Genomic DNA, 24,544 nt, shown 5'->3' on the forward strand with positions numbered 1-24,544 from the left:
AAGCCAGTTTGGTCAAGGTTGGGTAGTGCATAATATTATATAACGGCTGAGTGGATCCTTGTCATTTGATTCGTGCTTTGTCTGTCACATGACATGGATTATTTGTTCCATTTACCGTGCACATTTGTTTCCATACGTTTTATACCATTGCACACTGCGAACCCCGCCCACGCACACAGTAGTGGGGGGCGGCGTTTTGCTAAACATGGCGGAGTTTGTTTTGCTGACGGACAACAATTTGAATGAGTTAATTGACTCTGCTAATTCTGCTACCACACACACCCACAGCCACCCACAAAAAAACAAACCCACTATGCCATAAGCCATCTGGAGGCATGAAGAACTGTGAGGATGAAAACCTGGATAAATTTCTGATACCATTTTTTTTGCTGGACTGAGGAAGTACACAGTCTTTTTTTTAAGTATCACAGACTACATCCTCACAATTATTTTTAACCATCTAACTGTTTTTCCAAGTTGACTGAGAACAGTTTTGGACTCCACGTTGAATGGAACATTCCATCTTTCACCTCATGAAATATTCATACCATTGAACACACAAACATTCATTATTTGTATATTAGTTGTTAATTAGTTAATACAGAGCCCTTTTAAAAGTGGCAAGTATGAGTCTTGGACTTCTAAAGAGGCTTATTAATGTCTCTGGGAACTCTGCCTGTAAGTTTGAGAGACGTCTCAGAAGTGCTTATGGAGTCATGAGGTTTATAAAGATGCGTATAAAGATGTGTTTGCTCAGTGGTGTTAAGAAGGTTAGACCTTACCCATGTGAAGCACCTTGAGGCAGCTCTGTTGTGATTTGGCAATATATCTTCTTCATTCAGCTGCTCCCGTTGGGGGTCGCCACAGCAGGTCAATCATTTCCACCTCACACTGTCCTCTGTATCTTTCTCTGTCACACCAACCACCTCCATAAACCTCCTCTTTGGCCTCCCTCTTCTCCTCCTGCCTGGTTGCTCCATCCTCAGCATCCTTCTCCCTATGTACTCTTGGTCCCTCCTCTGCACATGTCCAAACCATCTCAGTCTCACCTCTCTAACTTTGTGTCCAGACCGTCCCACCTGCGCTGTCCCTTTGATATCTTCATTCCTAATCCTGTCCATCCTCGTCACTCGAACAAAATAAACCAGGAGGGTCAAAAACTCTATTTCTCCTATATTTTCTCATATATTTTTGAAAAAGCTAGCAAGAAATAAAGACTTTAAGGTCAAAGTAATTTTAAAACCTTATGCATGCTCACGCACACTTCCTCATGAAGATGCCATAAAAAGAGAAGAAAATATTTTTATGGAATTCCTCTCAGTTAAATATGTTTTCTTCATTAAAATGAGCTGTAGTTTTGTAACGCGTTACAAAATTAAAATGACATAATGCTTGGATTTCAGTAAAAACTAGTGACAACCAAAGGAACTAACGATTTGTCCACCATAGAATATCATCAATATATTGATATATAAAAGTCTGTGGGTCACAGAGCTTTCTCTTATCGTGCGCCTGCTTACTGCTTTGTGGAATGATCTCCCTGGGTCAATAAAAGTCAGATCCTGTAGAGACTTTCAAGTCCAGACTGAAGACACACTTATTTTCCCTTCCCTTATTTTCCCTTTCCCTTATTTTCGATATCCTGTCCATGAATATCCTGTTTGTGATATTCATGGACAACCAAAAGGCAAAGCTCTCTATATGGTCAATCTTGGCTCCTATTCTCATCTCTGGTCATGAGGGTTGGGTCATGACCGAAAGAACTAGATTGAGGGTACAAGTGGCAGAAATGGGCTTCCTTAGGAGGGTGACTGGTGTCTCCCTTATAGAGATAGGGTGAGAAGCTTGGTCATCTGTGGGGAGCTCGGAGTAGAGCTACTGCTCCTTCGTGTTGAAAGGAGCCAGCTGAGGTGGTTCGGGCATCTGGAAAGGATGCCCCCTGGGTGCCTCCCTAGGGGGTGTTCCAGGCACGTCCATATGGGAGAAGACCCAGGACTAGGTGGACAGGTAATATCCAAACGGAAGTTTGGGGTCCCCTGCTAAGGCTGTTTGCATCCGCGACCCGATCCCGGATAAGCGGTTAAAGATGACTGAGTGAGTGTGACAGAGTGGGTCGCGGGCTCAACTTTATCTAAAGTCGGGGTCTTTTAGTGAAGCTTGGGGCTCGTAGCCGGTGATCACCTTAGTATTTCTTCTGTTTTTCTCGTTGCTTAATACTGACAAATTATACCCTATTTGTAGTCTTTCTGCCACCCGATTCTGTTTTTTTTCTCTCTCTGTTTGAGGTGCGGCTCCATCCAGAAGTAGGAGTGGGTGTTTTCTTCTGCAAGTCTCCCGTCCTGGACACCAGCATGGACTCCTAAAATTTCCTGTATATTTGTATTGTCAGGTGTGTTGGTAGCAGAGTGTCACCCCTTTAGTCTGGTCTGCTTGAGGTTTGTTCCTGAAATCATCATCAGGAGTTTTTCTTACGACTGTCACCAGTGTGCTTGCTCTAGGGGTTAGTAAGGTTAGACCTTAAAGCACCTTGAGGCAGCTTTGCTGTGATTTGGTGCTATATAAATGAAACAAATTAAATTGAATTGATATATGTGTGTGTGTGTGTGTGTGTGTGTGTATGTGTGTATATATATATATATATATATATATATATATATATATATATATATATATATATATATATATATATATATATATATATATATATATATATATATATATATATATATATATATATATATATATATATATATATATATATAAAAATTGTATTTGTATTAAAAACCCTGTATCAGTTGGGTTCTATAAATTACTGTAACAGGTGATGATTAAACTGTGTTCACATCATCAAATGAAAATAATAACTCAAGAATACACATCAAAGAATGGATGTAATGTCAGAGGCCAAGTTAGAAGGGAATTCAGGTTTCATTGTGACAATGAAATTTCAAGGTAAAGTGGAAAAGCAGCAGCTCTTTGATTATATAATGTAATATGGGAGATAAGTAGAGCACAGTTTAAAAACTGAACACTTTGCAGAATGTCATCAATCCCATATGCAAGCAAAATTCTACTGCATGGAAGCTTTTTGAGGCGTAGCATATAGCTTACATTGGAAGCATCATTACAATATGGTCACTGATTGTATATTATTGTATTAATTTATTGTATTTTTTAAAGCTGTTAGAATTTGAGTTAGCACTATTCCCCCACAGCAAAAAGGTTGTTTGGTCACTTCCCACCTGGTCCTTTCTGTGTGGAGTTTGCATGCCCGCCCTGTGTTTACTTGGGTTCCCTTCAGGTGCTCTGGCTTCCTCCCACTTCAAAAGAGGTGAATTGGAAATTTTAAATTGACCATAGGTGTGAGTGAGCGTGCAGTAGTCTTCCTTCCTGATCAGGATGTACTCTGCCTCTTGCCCAGTGACCTCTGGGATAGGCTGCAGCCGCCCGTGACCCTGAACTGGAATAATCAGGTATAGAAAATGAATGAATGTTACAATTGACATCCTGTTTCAATAAACATTGTTGCAGGTTGCTGGAGGCTGATTCAAAGTCAATGCGTTCAATGAGCGGCTCACGGCGCAATAGTGGCTCTTCTCTAGTCTCTAGCTCATCTGCATCTTCCAACTTGTCACACCTGGAGGAAGATACCTGGATCCTTTGGGGTCGCATCGTCAATGAGTGGGAAGAGTGGAGGCGCAAGAAGGATAAACTCCTGAAGGTAAGAATGAGAGGCTGGACCTGGAAGTTGAAAGATGTTGTTAGAATTTCATATGACGCTGCTGTGTCATTAAAAGGTTTTTTGGGGGGGAGGAAGGGGGTCTCATGGTAATATTTATGCAAAGTTTTATTTGCACGTGCTTAGTCATGGGTCTACTTTTATTTGAAATTTCACTGTGACCTTTTTAAGCTGTGGTCTTGAAATGTCTACCACAGTCTTGTCTGAGTCCACAGAATTTGTTTTTGCTGACTGGTCCTGACTGTTAAGGAGACTTTATGGGGCTACAGGAGATAAAACTTTAAGGTCGCTGCCTTAACTCTCAAAATACTAGAACTTAAAGAACTGCTCCTCTGAATTTAACACGACTGAGAGACTTCTGTGGTTTGTTAATACGTTTGAAAGTCTCCAGTGAATTGCACTGTATCAACATGTCCCTGTCTCATCAAAAGACTCAATTATTTTTGTGTCCTTCACGATGAAGTGGGAAAACTCAAGGAAAGAAAAGACTGATGGAAAAAAGGCAGAGCAGTGAGACTGGTAAGGGGGTGGGAGTGCATACAAGTCAAGCACTGGCTTTCTGTCAACTCCACAGGCCAAAAAACATTTTTTATTTAATTTAATGATTGCGCTTCATACTAAAAGTAAAATAGTGTGGCCTGCAATTGGGCCAAGCACCATGTTAAATGGCATTTTATTATTGCAGTTTACCAACAAAATCTAAATATATGGATAACAAGGGAAAGAAAACAAAATGATCACATGCATGACATTTGTTGACGTAGTGCTTTTTGACATTTCAATTAAAATCGAATGAAAGTGAAAGATGGCCCACAAGATAAAAAGCATCATCCTCACTTCCTGATGATGTAACCCTATTTTATGGCTGGTTTCAATTTTAAAAACCTGTAAAGTAATTTGACAGTAGACTAGCATAGTACTTGATTGAAGGGTCAGTGGTCCGATTTGTTATTGTTTCGATAGAGACAGTTTTCTGTGTGTTAAACATGTTTCATATGATGGATTCCACCATGGGACAAACGGCTGTGTAAGCAGAAAAATACAAAGTTGAAGACTGAAAATGCTACTTTTGGGTCCAAACTGACACAATATCCTTTTTATCCTAAAACAGGCACAACAATAGTACCATAAATGGAGTTTGAAGAAAAAACAAATTCAGCTTGTTCAATCTTCTTTTTCTTCTATTGGCTGCTCCGTTGGGGGTTGTCAAAACAGATCATCCATCACCATCTCACCCTGTCCTCTGTGTCTTCCTCTTGTCTTTTTCTTTCACGCATCCTGAATTAGTCACATGCATTTCCTGAAGAGCAACTCCTTCTTGAGAGCTGGTTGCTGACGTTTCGTTGTTGCTTTTGATGGCACCGTTTCTCACCACTTGTTGGGTTTAACAAACTCCTACATCCTGCGCACCCAGAGAGGCAGGTGGCCAGTGACGGGGCAGCACAATATTGGTTGGGGGCTGCCCCGCTTGAGACGGGCGGGAGTTGTCCAGCAAGTTGAATAGCTTATCCGTCATCAAGAATGACCCCTGGCATCAGACTTTACGCCAGTGCAACTTTGACTTATAACAGCTATCTGCAGTTCTTTGTGTTGTAGCCTCCCTGATACTGTGAAGCTGCACTGTCCTCTCCAGGGCACTAGCTTGGGCAGATGCTATGAAAAACTGAATTACCAAATCTTCAGGATCCCCTTCTCAGTCTTGCTAGCATTCAATCAATGGAAAGATGAGAACCAATACATTTGGTACCAGGTTGAATGCAGGAATAGCCAGAAGGATATCAATAGAGTACCCAGCCACCTTAGAGGCTTCACTCCTGGTTTTCTGTTAGGGTTTACTGTATTGGTCTTTCATTTGTCCATAGAGACCCACAGGGCAATGGGGCTGTTTATCCATAGCTGGAAGCCATAAAAACATTAAATACAAAAACATTAATGTAAAAAGCAGTTCACATGTCCTTTGACAGGTCTGGTTTTTCATGCAGCTGGGTGCCATAGCACCCTTCTTACCAACATAAGCGCTAGTGAGGGAGCTGATATAGACACTGACCACTCCTTTATGCGTAGGTTGTATTGGTGTATAATGTTACCAGTAGTAGGACCAATGCTGACTCTGACCTGGCAGCCACAGATGCAATTGTCAAATAGTAAATTACCCTTGTAAATAGTTGAAATAGTCCATAGTTGATTCCTCTTGTCACTTCTGCCCCTCTACTCTTTAAGAAATTCTTCCAGACATTTAAAATGACCTTCTTGCGGTCTATGAAGAAGTAAAATGTTTATGATCTGATTTGTTAATGTCTCATATTCTGCCTTCCAGGAGTTGATCAGGAAAGGCATCCCTCACCATTTCCGTGCCATTGTCTGGCAACTGCTAGGAAATGCAACAGACATGCCCGTCAAGAACCAGTATTCAGAGTTACTGAAAATGTCCTCCCCCTGCGAGAAGCTCATCCGCAGGGACATCGCCCGCACCTACCCCGAGCACGAGTTCTTCAAAGGCCAGGACAGCCTCGGCCAGGAAGTGCTCTTCAATGTCATGAAGGTCAGTACTCCAGCATTTCAAACAACCTCAGGGTCTAAACTCACTCTTGATTTTTTTTTTTCTTTTTTTGGGGCGGGGGTTATATGCTGTATAGCTCTCCATAAGCATATTTGTAACTGTAGGAAGGCCAGAAATATTTTGAGTTACTCTAGAGGGCCATTTTACTGATCTCATTTATTATGTAAACAATTAAGCTGTTTTCCAAGATAAATTGCAGAACAGTGTAAAAGTATTAGGTATTAAATAGAAGGTGTAAGTAAAATGTATCACCACTTTTTCCATTTTGAGAGTACATAAATTACAACCCCTGGCAAAAATTATGGAATCACCGACCTCGGTGGATGTTCATTCGGTTGTTTAATTTTGTAGAAAAAAAGCAGATCACAGAAATTACACAAAACTAAAGTCATTTCAAATGGCAACTTTCTGGCTTTAAGAAACACTATAAGAAATCAGGAAAAAAATTTGTGGCAGTCAGTAACCAAGCAGAGGGGAAAAAAATATGGAATCACTCAATTCTGAGGAAAAAATTATGGAATCATGAAAAACAACAGAACGCTCCAACACATCACTAGTATTTTGTTGCACCACCTCTGGCTTTTATAACAGCTTGCAGTCTCTGAGGCATGGACTTAATGAGTGACAAACAGTACTCTTCATCAATCTGGATCCAACTTTCTCTGATTGCTGTTGCCAGATCAGCTTTGCAGGTTGGAGCCTTGTCATGGACCATTTTCTTCAACTTCCACCAAAGATTTTCAATTGGATTAAGATCCGGACTATTTGCAGGCCATGACATTGACCCTATGTGTCTTTTTGCAAGGAATGTTTTTGCTCTATGGCAAGATGCATTATCATCTTGAAAAATTATTTCATCATCCCCAAACATCCTGTCAATTGATGGGATAAGAAAAGTGTCCAAAATATCAACGTAAACTTGTGCATTTATTGATTATGTAATGACAGCCATCTCCCCAGTGCCTTTACCTGACATGCAGCCCCATATCATCAATGACTGTGGAAATTTACATGTTCTCTTCATGCAGTCATCTTTATAAATCTCATTGGAACGGCACCAAACAAAAGTTCCAGCATCATCACCTTGCCCAATGCAGATTCGAGATTCATCACTGACTATGACTTTCATCCAGTCATCCACAGTCCACGATTGCGTTTCCTGCGTGATGATTTACCCTCTTTTAAGAGTTTGATAATCCTTTCCTTTGTTTCAATTAACATCTCTCGTGTTGGAGCCATTCATGTCAGTCCACTTGGTGCAACAGCTCTCCAAGGTGTGATCACTCATTTTTAGATGCAGACTAACGAGCAGATCTGATTTGATGCAGGTGTTAGTTTTGGGAATGAAAATTTACAGGGTGATTCCATAATTTTTTTCCTCAGAATTGAGTGAGTCCATATTTTTTTCCCTCTGCTTGGTCTAAAAAAGTAATCGTTACTGACTGCCACAATTATTTTTCCTGATTTCTTATAGTGTTTCTTAAAGCCAGAAAGTTGCCATTTGAAATGACTTTAGTTTTGTGTCATGTCTGTGATCTGCTTTTTTTTCTACAAAATTAAACAACTGAATGAACATCCTCCGAGGCTGGTGATTCCATAATTATTGCCAGGGGTTGTATTTTAGTTGGTCTGTTATTTGTAAGAACATCAGGTTGTAGTTTTTCAGGTTTTTTGCAGTCATTTTATTAACGGTTCATCTGCAGCTGTCTGTCACATATCAGACAGTATACTTAAAATCAAGTTGTATGGAAATCAACTTTTTTGAAAATGAGGCTTGTAACCTGGTAACTGATTGTTATAGTTTAATTCATGAAAGTGTGTGTGTGTGGGGGGGACATTACACTTTTGAATTATATTGGAGTAGAATGTTTGGACTCTTCATATGTGATTCCTCCCAATTCTAAGGTGCCAAAATTTTTTAGACAGTGTAGTATATTTTGGTGAACCTTTACTGTACGTTATTCAAATACAGTGCGAAGAATATTTGCCTGAGTTGAAAGATGGAACATACCATTCAGTGAGGCCCCAGCCTACGTTGAATGGTGTATTCCATCTTTCCAAGAATGAACATCTTTTCATTGCACAAATGGAAAATATTTATTATTTGCTTCATATAAAGCCTAAATCAATCTACATCATTTGATAGTTTACTTAAAATTGTACAGGTGTTTCTTCTCAGAGCAGGATGCGGGGAGCAGTTTATTCTGCCCTGCAGGCAACTCACTGACACTCCGCTGTGTGCAGTGAGAGCCGCTGATGAGCTAAAACACCCTTCACACAGTGATGAGGTCTGTCCAGCGGTCCTTGTGCAGTCATGAAATGCTGCATGACGCCAAAGAGCCGCTCAGCTGCCATCAGGACCTTACAAGGTCTGCTCTGTATCCTCTCACAAACCGCCACAATTACAATGGTCTGCATGATGTATGAAGCTGGACCTGATTTCTGTAGAAGAGTCGCCAAGCCCAGAGGACGCACAAATACCACACAGGCCACACAAAAATACCTCACAGAACATCCCATAACTGTCAAATGGGTGCACAAAGGCTGCAGCCTTTTGCCACGACAACAGCAGATCATCATCCAATGGTGCATGACCAGAGCGTTTAGGCGTGAACTCGGGGTGAAAATAGCATTATCATTTCAATATGGCAGTCAACAGGTGTGCAATGATCAGAGCTGTTGGCTGTGAAATTTTTTTTTAATGAATTAAGTTTATTTTATAAATCAATTTTATGAAGTGCAAAATGAGTTCCTTCTTAAGCCTGGTTCACACGGCAGGATCTTAAAATTACCTTTAGGTTTCCAAAACCTGAGACAACACACGTGAAGATAAAAAAATCATGGATCTAACAGGTTTGGTCATACAGTGTGTGGTGTTCAGCCACACGGTAAGGACAACAACACCACACACGAACAGATTTCACACACGAACATTCACAGCTCAGACAGGAAATCTCACAAAATCTCTCGAGATTAAACGTGACTTCAGAGTAAACAAACGGAGATACTTTGTGGACTATTTAAAACAGAGGGAAAAAAACTACAAAAAGAAAAAGAAAAGGTGTTCTTTAAAGGAGTGGAGACAGCGTCACCACCAGACTTTCTGGTAAGTCAGAACAGCTGTTTTGATTTTATTTTCTGCTCCGTGCGTCCGTCACTTCACTTTCTGATTGGCTGCATGTCACATTCAGCAGGCTGCATGCACGTTTGTGGTCGGAGGACACAACACAAGCTGTGATATCGGGCCAAAAAATCCAACATGTTGAATATCCCCAATTTGCGATCGGAGCGCTCCTTATGCCCTTCCGAGCAGATCAGAGCGCTCTTAACACCACACACGGGAGGAATATCTGATAAGATTATCTTTAGCGTCATCACAATTGTCGGGGCGTCCTTAAGATTGTCGGAAGGGGAAGATCGGGTCTGATATCGGCCTAATTATCCTGCCGTGTGAACCCGGCTTTAGCTGATGTCCGCCAGGTTCATCAGAATGTTTTGTGCATCTTCAGTTTGAGTGGAGATCAGGCGGATAGCTTTGCCTTATACTTTTCCAGCAACTGATAGTTCATTCTGGACTTCTGAAAGCTCCGGTGTCAATTCAGCACAAGCGGACATGCAGCTCAACTGTCACCAAAGGTGCGCCACACATCAGACAAGTAATCTGTGCCCCAGTTACTGTTGTATTGACAACCTGTAGCACTAACTAACTAAAAACCTGTCACCATGGAAGACAAAACAAGCTAAATATTAAATGAATCTTTTTTTCCATGTTTCTGTTTGTGCACATTCAGTTTGGATTATGCATGTTTTTTATTTTCTCCCACTGCCAAGTTCCTCAATGAAAACGCCATGACTGGAACATTTTAGGTACATTAAGTTCACTGTGAACTCACAACAGTTTTGTCCTTTTTTGCATCAATTGTGTAATCCAGAGTTTGACTCACAGAGGTCAGTGTGGAACCCCAGTTCGGTCGGAGGAGTTCAGAGTGAGAACAGGACAAGTCAAATGATGTTTTTCAGTCCCTGCAGTGGTTTCAAAGACATCTGTGTTTGTTTCATGGGTCAGTTGTTTTTCAGCCATAAAAACTCCAGTGAAAGGTAATAATTATCCAATGATGTCATTTTTATGGAGATGATGGAGAAACACACAAGATAAATCCAAATTCACGAGTGTGAAAAATGAATAATTTAATATTTACGAGGTCTGTTAAAGTATCCGACCTTTTTATTTTTTTCAAAAACCTGATGGATTTGAGCCAACCTTGAACCTTCGTGCGCATTGCGTGATTTTTTTCACGCTTGTCGGTTGCGTCATTTGCTTGTAAGCAGCCTTTGTGTGAGGATGGGTGTAGTCTCTTGTCGTTTTTTCTTTGCAAGGAAATGGCGGAACGACTGGAGCAGTGCAACTGCATCAAATTTTGCCACAAACTGGGCGACAGCCAGGTGGAAACCATTCGGATTATTCAGACGCTTTCAGTGACAATCCTCTGGGCATCACACAGATTAAGTGGCGGTACAACCAGTTTAAAGACGGCTGCACAACGGTGGAGGGCGCGCCGCTCTCTGATCGGCATCAACATGCTGAAACGACCGGATCATTTCCAAAGTGAAGGCTGTGATGGGACCGTCGTGTGATTATCCAAGAAATTGCGGAAGAGGTGGACATCAGCATTTTTTCGGCACATTCCACTGTGAAAGAAGATTTTGCCATGAAAAGAGTGGCGGCGAAATTCATTGGCACGAAGCTGATGGCGCAGCAACAGCGCCTCCGTGTTGAAGCCTCACAGGACATGCCCTGACATGTCCAGCTTGTCCACAATTTCTCAGATAGTCACACGACTGAAAAGCCACAGAAAGGCGTCTGAATCTTCCGAATGGTTGACGAGCTGTGCATGTTACAACATGTCCTGTGAGACTTCAACACGGAGGCGCTGTTGCTCCACCATCAGCTTCGTGCCGATGAATTTCGCTGCCACTCTCTTCATGGCAAAATCTTCTTTCACAGTGGAATGTGCCAAAAAATTGCTGATGTCCACTTCTTCCACAATTTCTTGGATAATCACACGACGGTCCCACATCATCACAGCGTTCACTTTGGAAATGATCTGGTCGTTTCAGCGTGTTGATGCCGATCGGAGAGCGGCGCGCTCTCCACCGTTGTGCGGCTGTCTTTAAACCGGTTGTACCGCTCCTTAATCTGTGTGATGCCCAGAGGATCGTCACCGAAAGCCGTCTGAATAATCCGAATGGTTTCCACCTGGCTGTCGCCCAGTTTGTGGCAAAATTTGATGCAGTCGCGCTGCTCCAGTCGTTCCGCCATTTCCTTGCAAAGAAAAAACGATGAGAGACTCCACCCATTCTCACACAAAGGCTGCTTACAAGCAAATGACGCAACCGACAGGCGTGAAAAAAATCATGCATGTGCACGAAGGTTCAAGGTTGGCTCATGCAAGCACACGTGATTCAAATCCATCAGGTTTTTGAAAAAAATAAAAAGGTCGGATACTTTTCTAACAGACCTCGTAGCTTTTGTTCTCTTTCTTGTTCTCTCTCTCTCTGTCTTAGTGTGCAGAAAAAATGACGGGAAAACTGCTCAAAATCCAGCATATATGACAAAAAAGCGGCAGATCTCTGTGAAGATGTGGTATCATCTGTAGCGGACAAATTCCACATGAGACAACAACACCGTACAAGGCCCGCTGAAGCAGTTACACAGAAGGGTGTTTTCACGTCACCTCTGTGGATCGAACAGAGGTCACAACTGCTGCCGTTCAGTATAAAGAGGGCCTTAGCAAACATCTTTCTTCAATCCAGCGATAAATCATGCTAAGAACTTAAACCATTTCTTCATCTGACATTGCTTCAACAGTTGCTAAAGATGCCCTCGTGCACACTGCAGCTGCCAGATTTAGCTTTCTCGTATCATGAAAGCATTTTTACAAAAAGGTAACACAAGCATGCAATAGAGCAAAACATTTGCGCCAAAAATGCATGTCATGTCGTGTGACATGAAAGAAAGCCCCTTTGTTTTCTCCTTTTTTTCCTCACTGTGGCTCACCACAGCAGATCTGAGATGGATCAACATGTTGATTTGGCACAGGTCATTTTTAAATTTTTATTTATTTATTTAAATGCCAGATGACCTTCCTATCACAACATATGTGGAGAATGGGAAGGGATGGTCTTGAACTGAGAACCTTCTGTCTGGAAACAAGTGCACTAACCACTTGGCCAACATGCTGCCCTCATGTGAGGTACACTTCTAGTCAAAAGTTTGCATTTCCCATTTGGGAAAGTGTGCAAAATTTTGACTGACACGGCACAATCCACCAGTCAAATGACAAGGGTATGTTTAAGGGTCATATAAAGTTGCTTATTAGACACATTAGAACAATTGTAATAACCAGGCTAAGCTGTCATATACATAATAATGGCTTATCAGTTTTTGTTTGTTTGTTTGTTTTACAACTTACAGATAACTGATAACTTCATTGTTCTCTCTTTAGAAGTTTTCAGTTTTGGTCAGTCAGACCAAAAGTCCATTTTGTTGTTGCTGCTGTTTTTTTTTGGGGGGGGCGGGAGTTGAAGTACAACTGCTGGTGTTTTTTTCACCAATGTTCAAATAAAGTGAAATTAAATGGGAGCTGATTATTGTGAATTTTAAAAAGCTGTCCTTTGTCCACATCTTAAAATAGAATCAACCTTTACTTGACACAAGGTCTTCCTCTTCAGCAAATTCCATTAAAATTTCATGTTCCCAAGTTCATGAATATAAGAAGTCTTGTCACATGTATTCACACTGCGATTGTTCTGTCCCAGATGCATGAAAAATGCATTTGTACAGCAAAAAAATGACTATTTGTCTCCACCTGACTCCTCTGATGTTGCTCTTTGCAACATGTTGCTGCAGTGCTCTGAAATTTTTATTCTTCTTTATTAAGGCTACATTGCTCTAAAGGCTTAACATTTGCAGTTAGCAAACAAGTGCCCTCTGGTGTCAGCAGCACTAAAACAAATCTATTTAATTTACCCATTTGGTGCTCATCAGGCAGATGTTCCCTTCCTAAAATGATTTTGTTCTTGAAACAGAACCTGTAGGGAAGCGAGTGAGGAAATCTGATGCGGAAACTATCTTGTGTGTTTTGGGTTTACACATCAACTGAATTCTCTGGTAGCCGAGCTGTTCAGGAAATTAAGTATTCTCTGGTGGACTTATTATAATTACAGATTGTTCCAAATATAATTTGTGTTTTTCAGGCATACTCTCTAGTCGATCGAGAGGTGGGCTACTGTCAAGGCAGCGCCTTCATTGTTGGTTTGCTGCTTATGCAGGTAATGATCAAATATTTCAGACATGATATTTACTCATTCAGAATGTTCTGAGAGGTTGACGGACATACAGTTCAACAGAACAGAGTCTTTCTGACACCTCTCATCTCCTCCTAGATGCCTGAGGAGGAGGCGTTCTGTGTCTTTGTGCGTCTGATGCAGGAGTACCGTCTGAGGGAGTTGTTCAAACCCAGTATGGCCGAGCTGGGCCTTTGTATATACCAGTTTGAATATCTACTACAGGTAAGAAATATGCAGTACAGCAGTCGACCACAAAGTGGCAGCAAATCATTTATCCTGTCTAGAGCACATCACCTGTTCTCCTCACTCCTACATGCTTCAAACTGTTTGGTTTTGCTCACCTCAGGAACAACTTCCAGAGCTCAACGTCCATTTCCGGTCCCAGAGTTTTCACACATCCATGTACGCGTCATCCTGGTTTCTCACCCTCTTCCTCACCTTCCTGCCTTTACCTGTGGCCACACGCATCTTTGATATATTCATGTATGAGGTAAGAGAAGAACACTGATTATGTTATGGTTCAAGATATGTAGCATTTGGTGTTTTCAAGTCAGCCAAGTCACTGTTGTGCTTAAAATAGTGCTGTAAACCTACACCCTTCCCACAGGGCTTGGAGATAATCTTCCGTGTGGGCTTGGCCATCCTGCAGTACAACCAGACTGACCTCATCCAGCTGGACATGGAGGGCATGTCGCAGGTTAGCAACTGAATGTAGAAATGAGTTTCATTTCATGACAGGCTCTGTGAAGGCAGCACTGTGTGCTTTGAGAAGACAAAGTATCATTTCATTGACATCATTTCAAAACTTAAACTCAAATCAGGACACACGCACACTGCATGCCTACACTACAAAAATGCAAAATTTTACCAAATATCTTTATCTTCTTGTCAAAATATGCACTCTACAGTAATATAATACACAATCACTTTATTAAGATATATGGAATTGTTCTTAGGTAGTAATAATAATAATAACTATTTTCATAGCACACTCAGGATGAATACATTTCAAAGTGTTTTACAATAACTCTGACATAAAAACATCACAGCTGAAAGACCATTACACATCAGGTTTAGACATGAAGCATTTTGTCCCACTTGTCAAGTGGACAATACTTTCACATGTCCAATATAAAATGGGACTTGTGAGACATCGGAAATCAGAATTTCTCTCGGGACCTCATACAAAGCCCTGCTAAACATACAATATTTATTTCTTGCATGACATTTATTTGAGGGATGCACAATATTGGGTTTTTCCAGTATTTGATATACAGATTTTCAAACTCCTTTTTTTTTTTTTTTTTTTTTTTTTTTTTTGCAATAATGATGCGGATACTGACATATAAATGTTGGGCTTTTTCGTTTAGATTCATTGAAGAAAAGGAAGTCTCTCCTGTACTAGAACTGACCTATTGACCTACATTGTATTAAAAATGAATGCAAGTTTCACTGAAAATAGTGTTTCCCAGTGCTTTTCTGTTTATTTTCATGGGATACAAGCTCTGTGAAAATAGTCATTATCTTCAAATTCATAAATCAACCTTTATTTCAGGGGTTACACTTATGAAAAATTAAGTTTTTCCATAAAAATGCTGCACTTTTATTATTGACCCAGCTTACATTTACATTCTATTTATGTAAAATGTCAGTTAAATATGTATCATTTTATAAAGGTTTGTGCCAATATTAACAAATTAACATGTTTCATTGTAATTTTAAGGGTGCACATTTAGTGCCATAGAGTTATTGAAGATGTGTGATGATGATAATTTTGGGGGGGTCTGTAAAACCTTCAATAAAAAATTGGTGCAAAATTATTTTCACTTCATTTATTTTGCTTCATGTCTTCATGGGATTTTGATATTTTGTCTCAAAACTAGGCAAATGTAGTTGGTAAGAGTTTGATTTGCAGTGTGATGCAATTACATTTCTACCTTTTTAATAGTGGTGTGTCACGTTGTCACTCAAACGCCTCAAATTTGTGGTTCATGAAATCTGTTTTGCATTTATGACTGCCTGTTGTCTTATGACCGCATTTCCTTCTGAGCAGGTTGACGTGCAGTATGTTACACATTGATGTTTAACTCTTGCATAAATGCTTTTGTTACACCTGCCAAGAAGGTTTCGCTCACATCAGCTTGTTAATTGAATGGGATTAAGCCAAAATTAGCAAATTGCATAAGAAGACAGGGCTTGGTGGGGGTGTACACATGGACAGAACAAGTTTAAAATCTTATTTTGTCTTGACAGTTAGAAAAGGAATTCTGCATTTTGTGCTATTACCGCACATCATCTTTTTTAATTTGCTCAAGGCCAGTTTGCATTGCTGCAAATCGGCTACAGCAATATGAATCAGGTTAAAGTTGGGTTGAGGCATTTTGTATGTTTAGAATTCTCAGCCAGGTACTTGTCAACAATTTACAGTTCTCTGCAAAAAATCTTAGGCATGTCTACAAATAAGTAAAGAAGCAACAGTACTACAAAAATAATGGAAAATGGTTAGATATCAATTTATTAGGTTAAACAGAATTCATATCAAGTTTATATTTTCCTCCAGGCCAAATGGACAAAATTTGCTGGTCTACCTGAATGCGCGTTTTACTGTATTAATTAAACAACTAACGTAGAAAGCCAGGACCTGTTATTTTTCCTCTACCCTACTGCTAATGTGTTTGTCTGCCTTTTCATAAAACATGAATGAACATCTGTGTGTTGTGCTCTGTCATCACTCGTGTCCACTGTGGATCCGCCAGCATTTCCAGAAGGTTATTCCCCACCAGTTTGACAGCTGTCCAGACAAGCTGATCCTCAGGGCCTACCAGGTCAAATACAACCCCAAGAGGATGAAAAAGTAAGAGTGCTCATTCCTCAACTAACGAATCAGGCTGGGTGGTCTTTACTGAATCCAGTAGGATTTTAATTTCTTTATTATTAATGTATTTGTGGGAATGTTCACGTGTGTGTGTGTGTGTGTGTGTGTGTGTGTGTGTGTGTGTGTGTGTGTGTGTGTGTGTGTGTGTGTGTGTGTGTGTGTGTGTGTGTGTGTGTGTGTGTGTGTGTGTGTGTGTGTGTGTGTGTGTGTGTGTGTGTGTGTGTGTGTGTGTGTGTGTGTGTGTGGTATGCTAGGAAGAAGTTATTTTTCTATCCACATTTTCTAAGTAAATTTTCCTCTTATGTATGCTTTGTAAAATATAGTAACATTGTTTAATCAGTTTTTTCTTTCTTTCCCTCACATTAGACTTGAAAAAGAATATACCACAATCAAAAACAAAGAAATGGAGGAGCAAATTGAAATTAAGGTGTGTTAATGCCCAGCTGTTTGCATGATTTGTTGTATGTATTGTGAGTTTTATACTTCTGATCAGATGGGGGAAAAAGTCTCACCTGCACAAAATGTGTATTTTTCTGTATCTAGAGGTTACGCACTGAAAACAGGCTGCTGAAGCAGAGGATTGAAACACTTGAAAAGGTAAAATATGAGATTTAATGAATCTCGTTTAAATACTAATGGATCAGGTTTGCAAAGCATTTTGGAGCTAAACAGCTGTATTTCTTACCAGCAGATGAGTCTTTACATTTTGCTCAGATCCAGTTTAGCACTGTGAAGAACAAGAAAAGGCACTGTATTTAAACCCATGGGTCTCTATCTTTCACTATGCGCAAACTAAAGCACAGTACAATGCTGGTCTTTGCTCCTTCTCACCCGGTGCAGTTCTCACTTCACTCCTGTGCACCCATGGTGGTGCTGGTTTAAAGTGAAGTGTAATTGAGGGCACAGCTGAGATGTTTATATCATATCATGAAAGTGTTTGTGCCTGTGACTACCAAAGACTAGGATTGTCCAAAAAAATTGATACTCAGGCATTAATCGATACTAACAAAAATACTCTTGGTTTAGATAATCATTTGCAACATTATTGATACCAACTGTGCTGTCTTCACCTCCTCCACTTAACTCACAACTTCACACACAGCACCACTGCAGACAGACAGCCACACAACTCCTCCCCCTACTCATTTTGCTGCCGGTGTCGCAGACCGAACGGTCCGCCCCCAAAAAAAAAAAAAAAAAAAAAAAAAAAACGGTCCACCTTTTGCATCTGCGCATGCGTCATTTCGGACCACAGCGCCACGTCTGAGACGGAGTCTCTTCACCCAAAGCAATCAAATGGGTTAATGGGATTATTAACCATCAGATGATAAAGGTAAAACCTCTTAAATCATTTAGAAGTCAGTTTTAAGCAGAAAGGAGGCCTTTTAAGCAGAAATGAGACAAAATTCTGTGATGCTTTGAGATGTCCGACGCGCAGTGAAAGCATCAGCTAGCAGCTCATTTAGCCACGGCGCTCTGATCGCTTCCATTGCCATTTATGATGAAAAATGCTAAATTTATGTGAAAATGATTGTTGTACAAAAGCTTCAGATATCTGTCGCTGAGATAGATAATGACTGGAGGCAGTTTGAAGGAGAAACGAGGTGATAATCTGTGAACAGCGTCATCATAGGGGACCGATTTTTAGGGGGGCCGTTTAGTCTGTGACACCGGTAAATTCCAAATGTACACACAGACAAAAACACTCGGAATGCTTTCCTTTTCGTTCACAGCAGATTAAGAACCAGTGCTTCGTAGCACCCATAGGACCTCACTCGGGGGGGGAAGTCCTGAGACAGACAGCCAGCCATCACACAATGTTGACAAAAAAAAAATGAAAGCGGGCCAGAGACAAGTCAGAGTTGTTAGATATGACGAGATTCCACTGTGTGTCATTCGGTGTCGTATCACAGCATTGGACACCATGCACAGGTGACTGGGTCCACTGTGATTGGTTAATATCGTGATAGGACAACAACATGTCCAAGAATAATGAAACAGACATTCCCAACCCCTTTGCACACATTTTATATGCCCAAAAGATGGCGACAAGGACTTGTACATGGATAACCTAGGCAGATCCCTTCCGGGTTTGTGTGGGAGTGGACAGTGCAAAAGTTTAGTCCAGTATGTGAATGTTTTCCTTTCTACTCTGAACACTCTGTTATGGAGAACTTGAATGTCTCTCTTTCTCTGAAATACTTTCCTGATTTTTTTTTTTTTTTTCTGACTGATCTCTTTGCCACATTTTTAATCACAAATGTTTCATCTCTGACTTAGAACTGTATGGCCTTTCAAATGTCACAAAACTGACAAAATTTAGATTCTGCCGAAATCCGAATTTCACAGTGAATATTTTCTTTTCCTTCTTATACAGTCTACAGAAGGAAGCACATGTGCACATGCATGAGGTTTTGAGATTACTTGTAACCTGACCATCGATTTCTATTTATTCGCTAGCTGTTGCCAGAGCGCCGCCATCTTGGTTAGCGTCTAATAACCAGACATAAATAGAAATCATTGTGGATATGATCGCTGTTCTTAAGAGAGTTTCAGGATAAATCTGCATTTTTTTGTGCTGTTACATTTATTCAAACTCAGTCCCACATTTGCACCGCCAATATTTGCCAAAACAAATACAGAAGAGAATCAGACTTTTTATATAATTGACTTGAATGGATTTGTTTGTCCCAGTCCAGATAGAAAATAATACCATCAGTTTGTCAAACACGCTGTCTGCCAAGACATGAGATACTAGTCTGACCCTTAATTAATTTCATTATGAAGTTAAAGATGGGAAATAATCAGGGGTGAAAGTAACAGCTTTGTGCGCTCGCATCATATTAAAGATATTAATATTAAAGACTGCTTTTAACCCACCTGTGACGCTGCTTTTACAGAGCGCTTCTCCTCAAAAATATCAAATAAAATAAATGAAACAACCACGCCAGCGAGGCTGAAAGTAAGATTATTCAATCCTTTCTGGGCCAAGATGAAAGAAATCTGAAAACACTAGACTAGAATATTCAGTATATCATATAGAAATTAATCTCATTCGTGTATATTCTTATATTAGTAGAATATGCGACTGTCATGTGACCCACCAAATTGAGAAAAAGAAAACATTTGCTCTGACAGAATATCTCAGGATGAAAAACCTGATGTGAAGAAACCCGAGGCCAATTAAAAAGGGATAAATTGAGACTGAAAGTGAGACTTTGATCGACACAAAAATAAATCATTTTCTAACCTTTTTTTTCAGCAATTTCAATCATTTCCACCACATCATTTATATTATATATAATACTCACTTATGAAAGCTCACGCCACAATTTATTATTTATTTATTTAGTTATTGCCTTTATTTAACCTCCTGACAATCCTATGTCAGCATGTTGCTGCACCCAAACATGAGTACATGAGAAACATATTAGATTTATACAGAAATAAGCTGTTTCAGAGTATTGTTCTACCATCTTGGAGCAGCCAGCTGACATCACGCTGCCTTTCTGTACTCTGATTAGCAATTCCAGGGTCCTTCCCAGCATTTTTCATGCAGATCGGGGGAAGCCCACACATGATCTATTAAGTTGCTACCAGATGTAGGTCATGGCATCTGATCGCTTGAAATTCTCCCGTTCAGGGGAAAAAAATGTAAATTGTTTCCAGACGGTGTAAATTTTGATCATATTGGCAATATCATATTTTGAACCCCTTATTTAAATGTTAAGGAATAAAATTATAGTGATGCCAAAGAAAATTCTGTTTGACTTAAATCTTAAAAACAACAACAAAAAAAGAGGCTGTACTGCTTTAATATGAAATTGTTTCCTCAATTTGTGATCTTCCTTCTCTTGATATCTCGTTTGCTTCTTCACCTTCCTTCTTGAGGTTTTGTGTGTGTCTAGATTTTTCCTTCATGGTGTCCCACTGTCTTTCATTCTCTTCATCTCTGTTCATCCTCTTGTTCCTCTTCCTTCGTTGCGTTGTAGGAGAGCGCTGCTCTTGCAGACAGACTGATACAGGTAGAGTATTGTAAAGCCACTTTTCCACTGATTCCTGTCCCACTCACTCCTTCCTCGTTCTCCTGCACTGCCTGTCCCCCAGAACTGCATGAGAGAATGTTTATAATGCTGTTCATCCATTACATTCTCAGGAACATTCAGTAGCCCATGAATGCATGTAGTGTTTGTCCTTTGCGGGCATATCTAATGCTGTATGAGGTTTGACAATCCCTGCATGTGGCATGCATCAATCAGTGGGTGTTATAACTATTCCTGTAACATGGTCACCCACTCAAAAAATAAAGGCAAAATGTCATTATGCAAAACAGTGGCCAATATAATAAATGCAGTGCATTCTTATGTCTTATAATATACATAAATTATGACATGCAAATTATTCTAATGCTTTCAGAAATCCTCCATGCAACACTTGTCAAAGTCAGTGTCAAGCCTAACAGCCGATGTTCTGGTTTAGACTAGAAGTCTTCACGTGATCAAAAACTTGAATTTGACCTGAAAACGATGTTTGTCCATCACTTGTAGCTATAGAAACTTAAACTTTTAAGCTATATAAATATAAATGCAAGCTATAAATATAAATGCAACACTTTTGGTTTTGCTCCCATTTTGTATGAGATGAACTCAAAGATCTAAAACTTTTTCCACATACACAATATCACCATTTCCCTCAAATATTGTTCACAAACCAGTCTAAATCTGTGATAGTGAGCACTTCTCCTTTGCTGAGATAATCCATCCCACCTCACAGGTGTGCCATATCAAGATGCTGATTAGACACCATGATTAGTGCACAGGTGTGCCTTAGACTGCCCACAATAAAAGGCCACTCTGAAAGGTGCAGTTTTATCACACAGCACAATGCCACAGATGTCGCAAGATTTGAGGGAGCGTGCAATTGGCATGCTGACAGCAGGAATGTCAACCAGAGCTGTTGCTCGTGTATTGAATGTTCATTTCTCTACCATAAGCCGTCTCCAAAGGCGTTTCAGAGAATTTGGCAGTACATCCAACCAGCCTCACAACCGCAGACCACGTGTAACCACACCAGCCCAGGACCGCCACATCCAGCATGTTCACCTCCAAGATCGTCTGAGACCAGCCACTCGGACAGCTGCTGAAACAGTCGGTTTGCATAACCAAAGAATTTCTGCACAAACTGTCAGAAACTGTCTCAGGGAAGGTCATCTGCATGCTCGTCATCCTCATCGGGGTCTCGACCTGACTCCAGTTTGTCATCGTAACCGACTTGAGTGGGCAAATGCTCACATTCGCTGGCATTTGGCACGTTGGAGAGGTGTTCTCTTCACGGATGAATCCCGGTTCACACTGTTCAGGGCAGATGGCAGACAGCGTGTATGGCGTCGTGTGGGTGAGCAGTTTTCTGATGTCAATGTTGTGGATCGAGTGGCCCATGGTGGCGGTGGGGTTATGGTATGGGCAGGCGTCTGTTATGGACGAAGAACACAGGTGCATTTTATTGATGGCATTTTGAAAGCACAGAGATACCGTGATGAGATCCTGAGGCCCATTGTTGTGCCATACATCCAAGAACATCACCTCATGTTGCAGCAGGATAATGCACGGCCCCATGTTGCAAGGATCTGTACACAATTCTTGGAAGCTGAAAATGTCCCAGTTCTTGCATGGCCTGCATACTCACCGGACATGTCACTCATTGAGCATGTTTGGGATGGTCTGGACCGGTGTATACGACAGCGTGTACCAGTTCCTGCCAATATCCAGCAACTTCGCACAGCCATTGAAGAGGAGTGGACCAACATTCCACAGGCCACAATTGACAACCTGATCAACTCTATGCGAAGGAGATGTGTTGCATTGCATGAGGCAAATGGTGGTCACACCAGATACTGACTGGTAAAACAAAACTGCACCTTTCAGAGTGGCCTTTTATTGTGGACAGTCTAAGGCACACCTGTGCACTAATCATGGTGTCTAATCAGCATCTTGGTATGGCACACCTGTGAGGTGGGATGGATTATCTCAGCAAAGGAGAAGTGCTCACTATCACAGATTTAGACTGGTTTGTGAACAATATTTGAGGGAAATGGTGATATTGTGTATGTGGCAAAAGTTTTAGATCTTTGAGTTCATCTCATACAAAATGGGAGCAAAACCAAAAGTGTTGCGTTTATATTTTTGTTGTGTGTATATATATATATATATATATATATATATATATATATATATATATATATATATAAAACTTTATTATATAAACATTTTTAAACTTGTATTCAAATGGTAAATGGACTGCATTTATATAGCGTTTTTCCATCTACATCAGAAGCTTGAAGCACTTTACAGAATCCTCTGGTCTAAAACCCACTGCTGAACCACTAGACCGTCACCTCCCTTGTATTGAAGGATATAAGTCTGAATTAAACCTGTAGTCTTATTCTTATTATAAAGTACCTTTATTTCTGTAGGATACCACAAAATTACAGATACTTTTATTGAGGAAAAAGTATTTATTTTGGGATTCTATGGCAAATATAATGAATTTGCTCCATGAGCCCTTGCAGATGATATGAACAAGGAAGGCAGTTTCTGGTACATTCAGTGGAAATCAGGAATTTCCATCTTCCAGCTCAGAAAAAATGCATATATAGAGTGAATTTAAGTTTTGATAAACCATTAGTATCATTAAAAAAAGAAGCTTTAAATCCAAATTGTGTGGGGACTTTCTGGAACCACTGAAAATTCTCCTTCAAGTCACCAGTTAATCTAATGTGCATGTTTTTGAGACTCCAGAAGCAAACCAGAGTACCCAGAGGAAATCACGCATACATGAGTAAAGCTTATATGCAAAAAGCTGGAATTGATCCCTCCTACTGTGATGTGATGTGCTAACCATTGAACCAGTATCCATGTCTTAGCAAAATGTGACAAGCACAATTCAGTTATAATTGTGAATTTAAAACAAACAAATACACACACATCTGACACAATAGTAATCTGAGAATTTTTCACATGACTGGAAATAGAGTAACTGGTAATGAGACCTGAACCAAAATGCAAATCCTCTGGAGCAGGTACATATGTGGATAAGGAGCTGGCCTGCCAATATGTAGACAATGGGTTTGAATCTCACTCATGCTGCTTGTCTGTGTCCTTGGACAAGACAATAATCTCCATTTGTCTCAGTCCACCCAGCTGAAAATGGGCACCAGCCTTGGCTGAGAAAGTAACCTGCGTCAGACTGGCATCCCATCCGTGGGGAGTTGCAGACTCTCATCTGCTTCACTATATGGAATCCGGAGAAATATACCAGCGGGCCTCAGGGCCTACATCTGACTTCAAAACACAAAGAGAACACAAACAGCTTCTGAAGGCTTAACTTAAGTCTCTTAGTGTATATGCCTAACTTTTTCCCCGCAATGATTATGAAGCACCAAGTCAGAGCTGACAGTTGGTCTGATCTACTCCCATACGAGGTGCACATACCCTGACACCCCGTTTGGATCACATCTTGGTACTGCATAAACCCGTGAAGACCTCTAGAACTAAATGTATTGTTTTTCCCCACACCACTGTAACCTCTGTAGTTTAAGTTTTAAACCCACTCAGCTGACCCGTCTTGCTTTGGTTCACTGTCCCAGGGTCAGGTGACGAGGGCACAGGAGGCCGAGGAGAATTATGTGATCAAGAGGGAGCTGGCGGTGGTGAGACAGCAGTGCAGCACGGCCAGTGAGAGCCTGGAGAAAGCGCAGGATACTATCAGAGAGCTGCAGCAGCAGAAGGTAAAACCTCGATCGCACGCTGTTGGTGTATAAACAGTGGGAGCAACAAAACCATGAGCACCCACATGCTTACCTTAAATGTTTCACATATCGATCAGGCAATTTTGTAGGTTTTCCCTGCCGTGCTTTACTGTTTTCACTCTTACTGATGGTGAACTGATTTAAAAACAAGGGCTGCTTTTGTGTAAATAAAAACCAATGTTTTTTTTTTTTATAATTTATATCTGCACTTTA

The 24,544-nt window shown here is 40.5% G+C and overlaps 1 protein-coding gene across 2 annotated transcripts in view; it reads left to right on the plus strand.

The window, feature by feature from the left end:
• The window catches only part of si:ch211-239f4.1 (EVI5-like protein), a 99,586-nt gene that overhangs the window by 46,922 nt on the left and 28,120 nt on the right, over positions 1-24,544 (plus strand). Inside the window, exons 3-13 of one of the 2 annotated variants that reach the window (XM_034187457.1) lie at positions 3,532-3,721; positions 6,057-6,281; positions 13,557-13,631; positions 13,746-13,871; positions 13,996-14,139; positions 14,257-14,346; positions 16,406-16,503; positions 16,891-16,951; positions 17,068-17,121; positions 20,517-20,549; positions 24,170-24,310. In XM_034187457.1, the coding sequence (XP_034043348.1) occupies positions 3,532-3,721; positions 6,057-6,281; positions 13,557-13,631; positions 13,746-13,871; positions 13,996-14,139; positions 14,257-14,346; positions 16,406-16,503; positions 16,891-16,951; positions 17,068-17,121; positions 20,517-20,549; positions 24,170-24,310 (1,237 nt within the window). The remainder of the gene's footprint in view (positions 1-3,531; positions 3,722-6,056; positions 6,282-13,556; positions 13,632-13,745; positions 13,872-13,995; positions 14,140-14,256; positions 14,347-16,405; positions 16,504-16,890; positions 16,952-17,067; positions 17,122-20,516; positions 20,550-24,169; positions 24,311-24,544) is intronic. The other variant, XM_034187458.1, reaches the window with a different exon arrangement.

Source organism: Thalassophryne amazonica, chromosome 15 (genome assembly GCF_902500255.1).
Source record: "Thalassophryne amazonica chromosome 15, fThaAma1.1, whole genome shotgun sequence".
NCBI lineage: Eukaryota > Metazoa > Chordata > Actinopteri > Batrachoidiformes > Batrachoididae > Thalassophryne > Thalassophryne amazonica.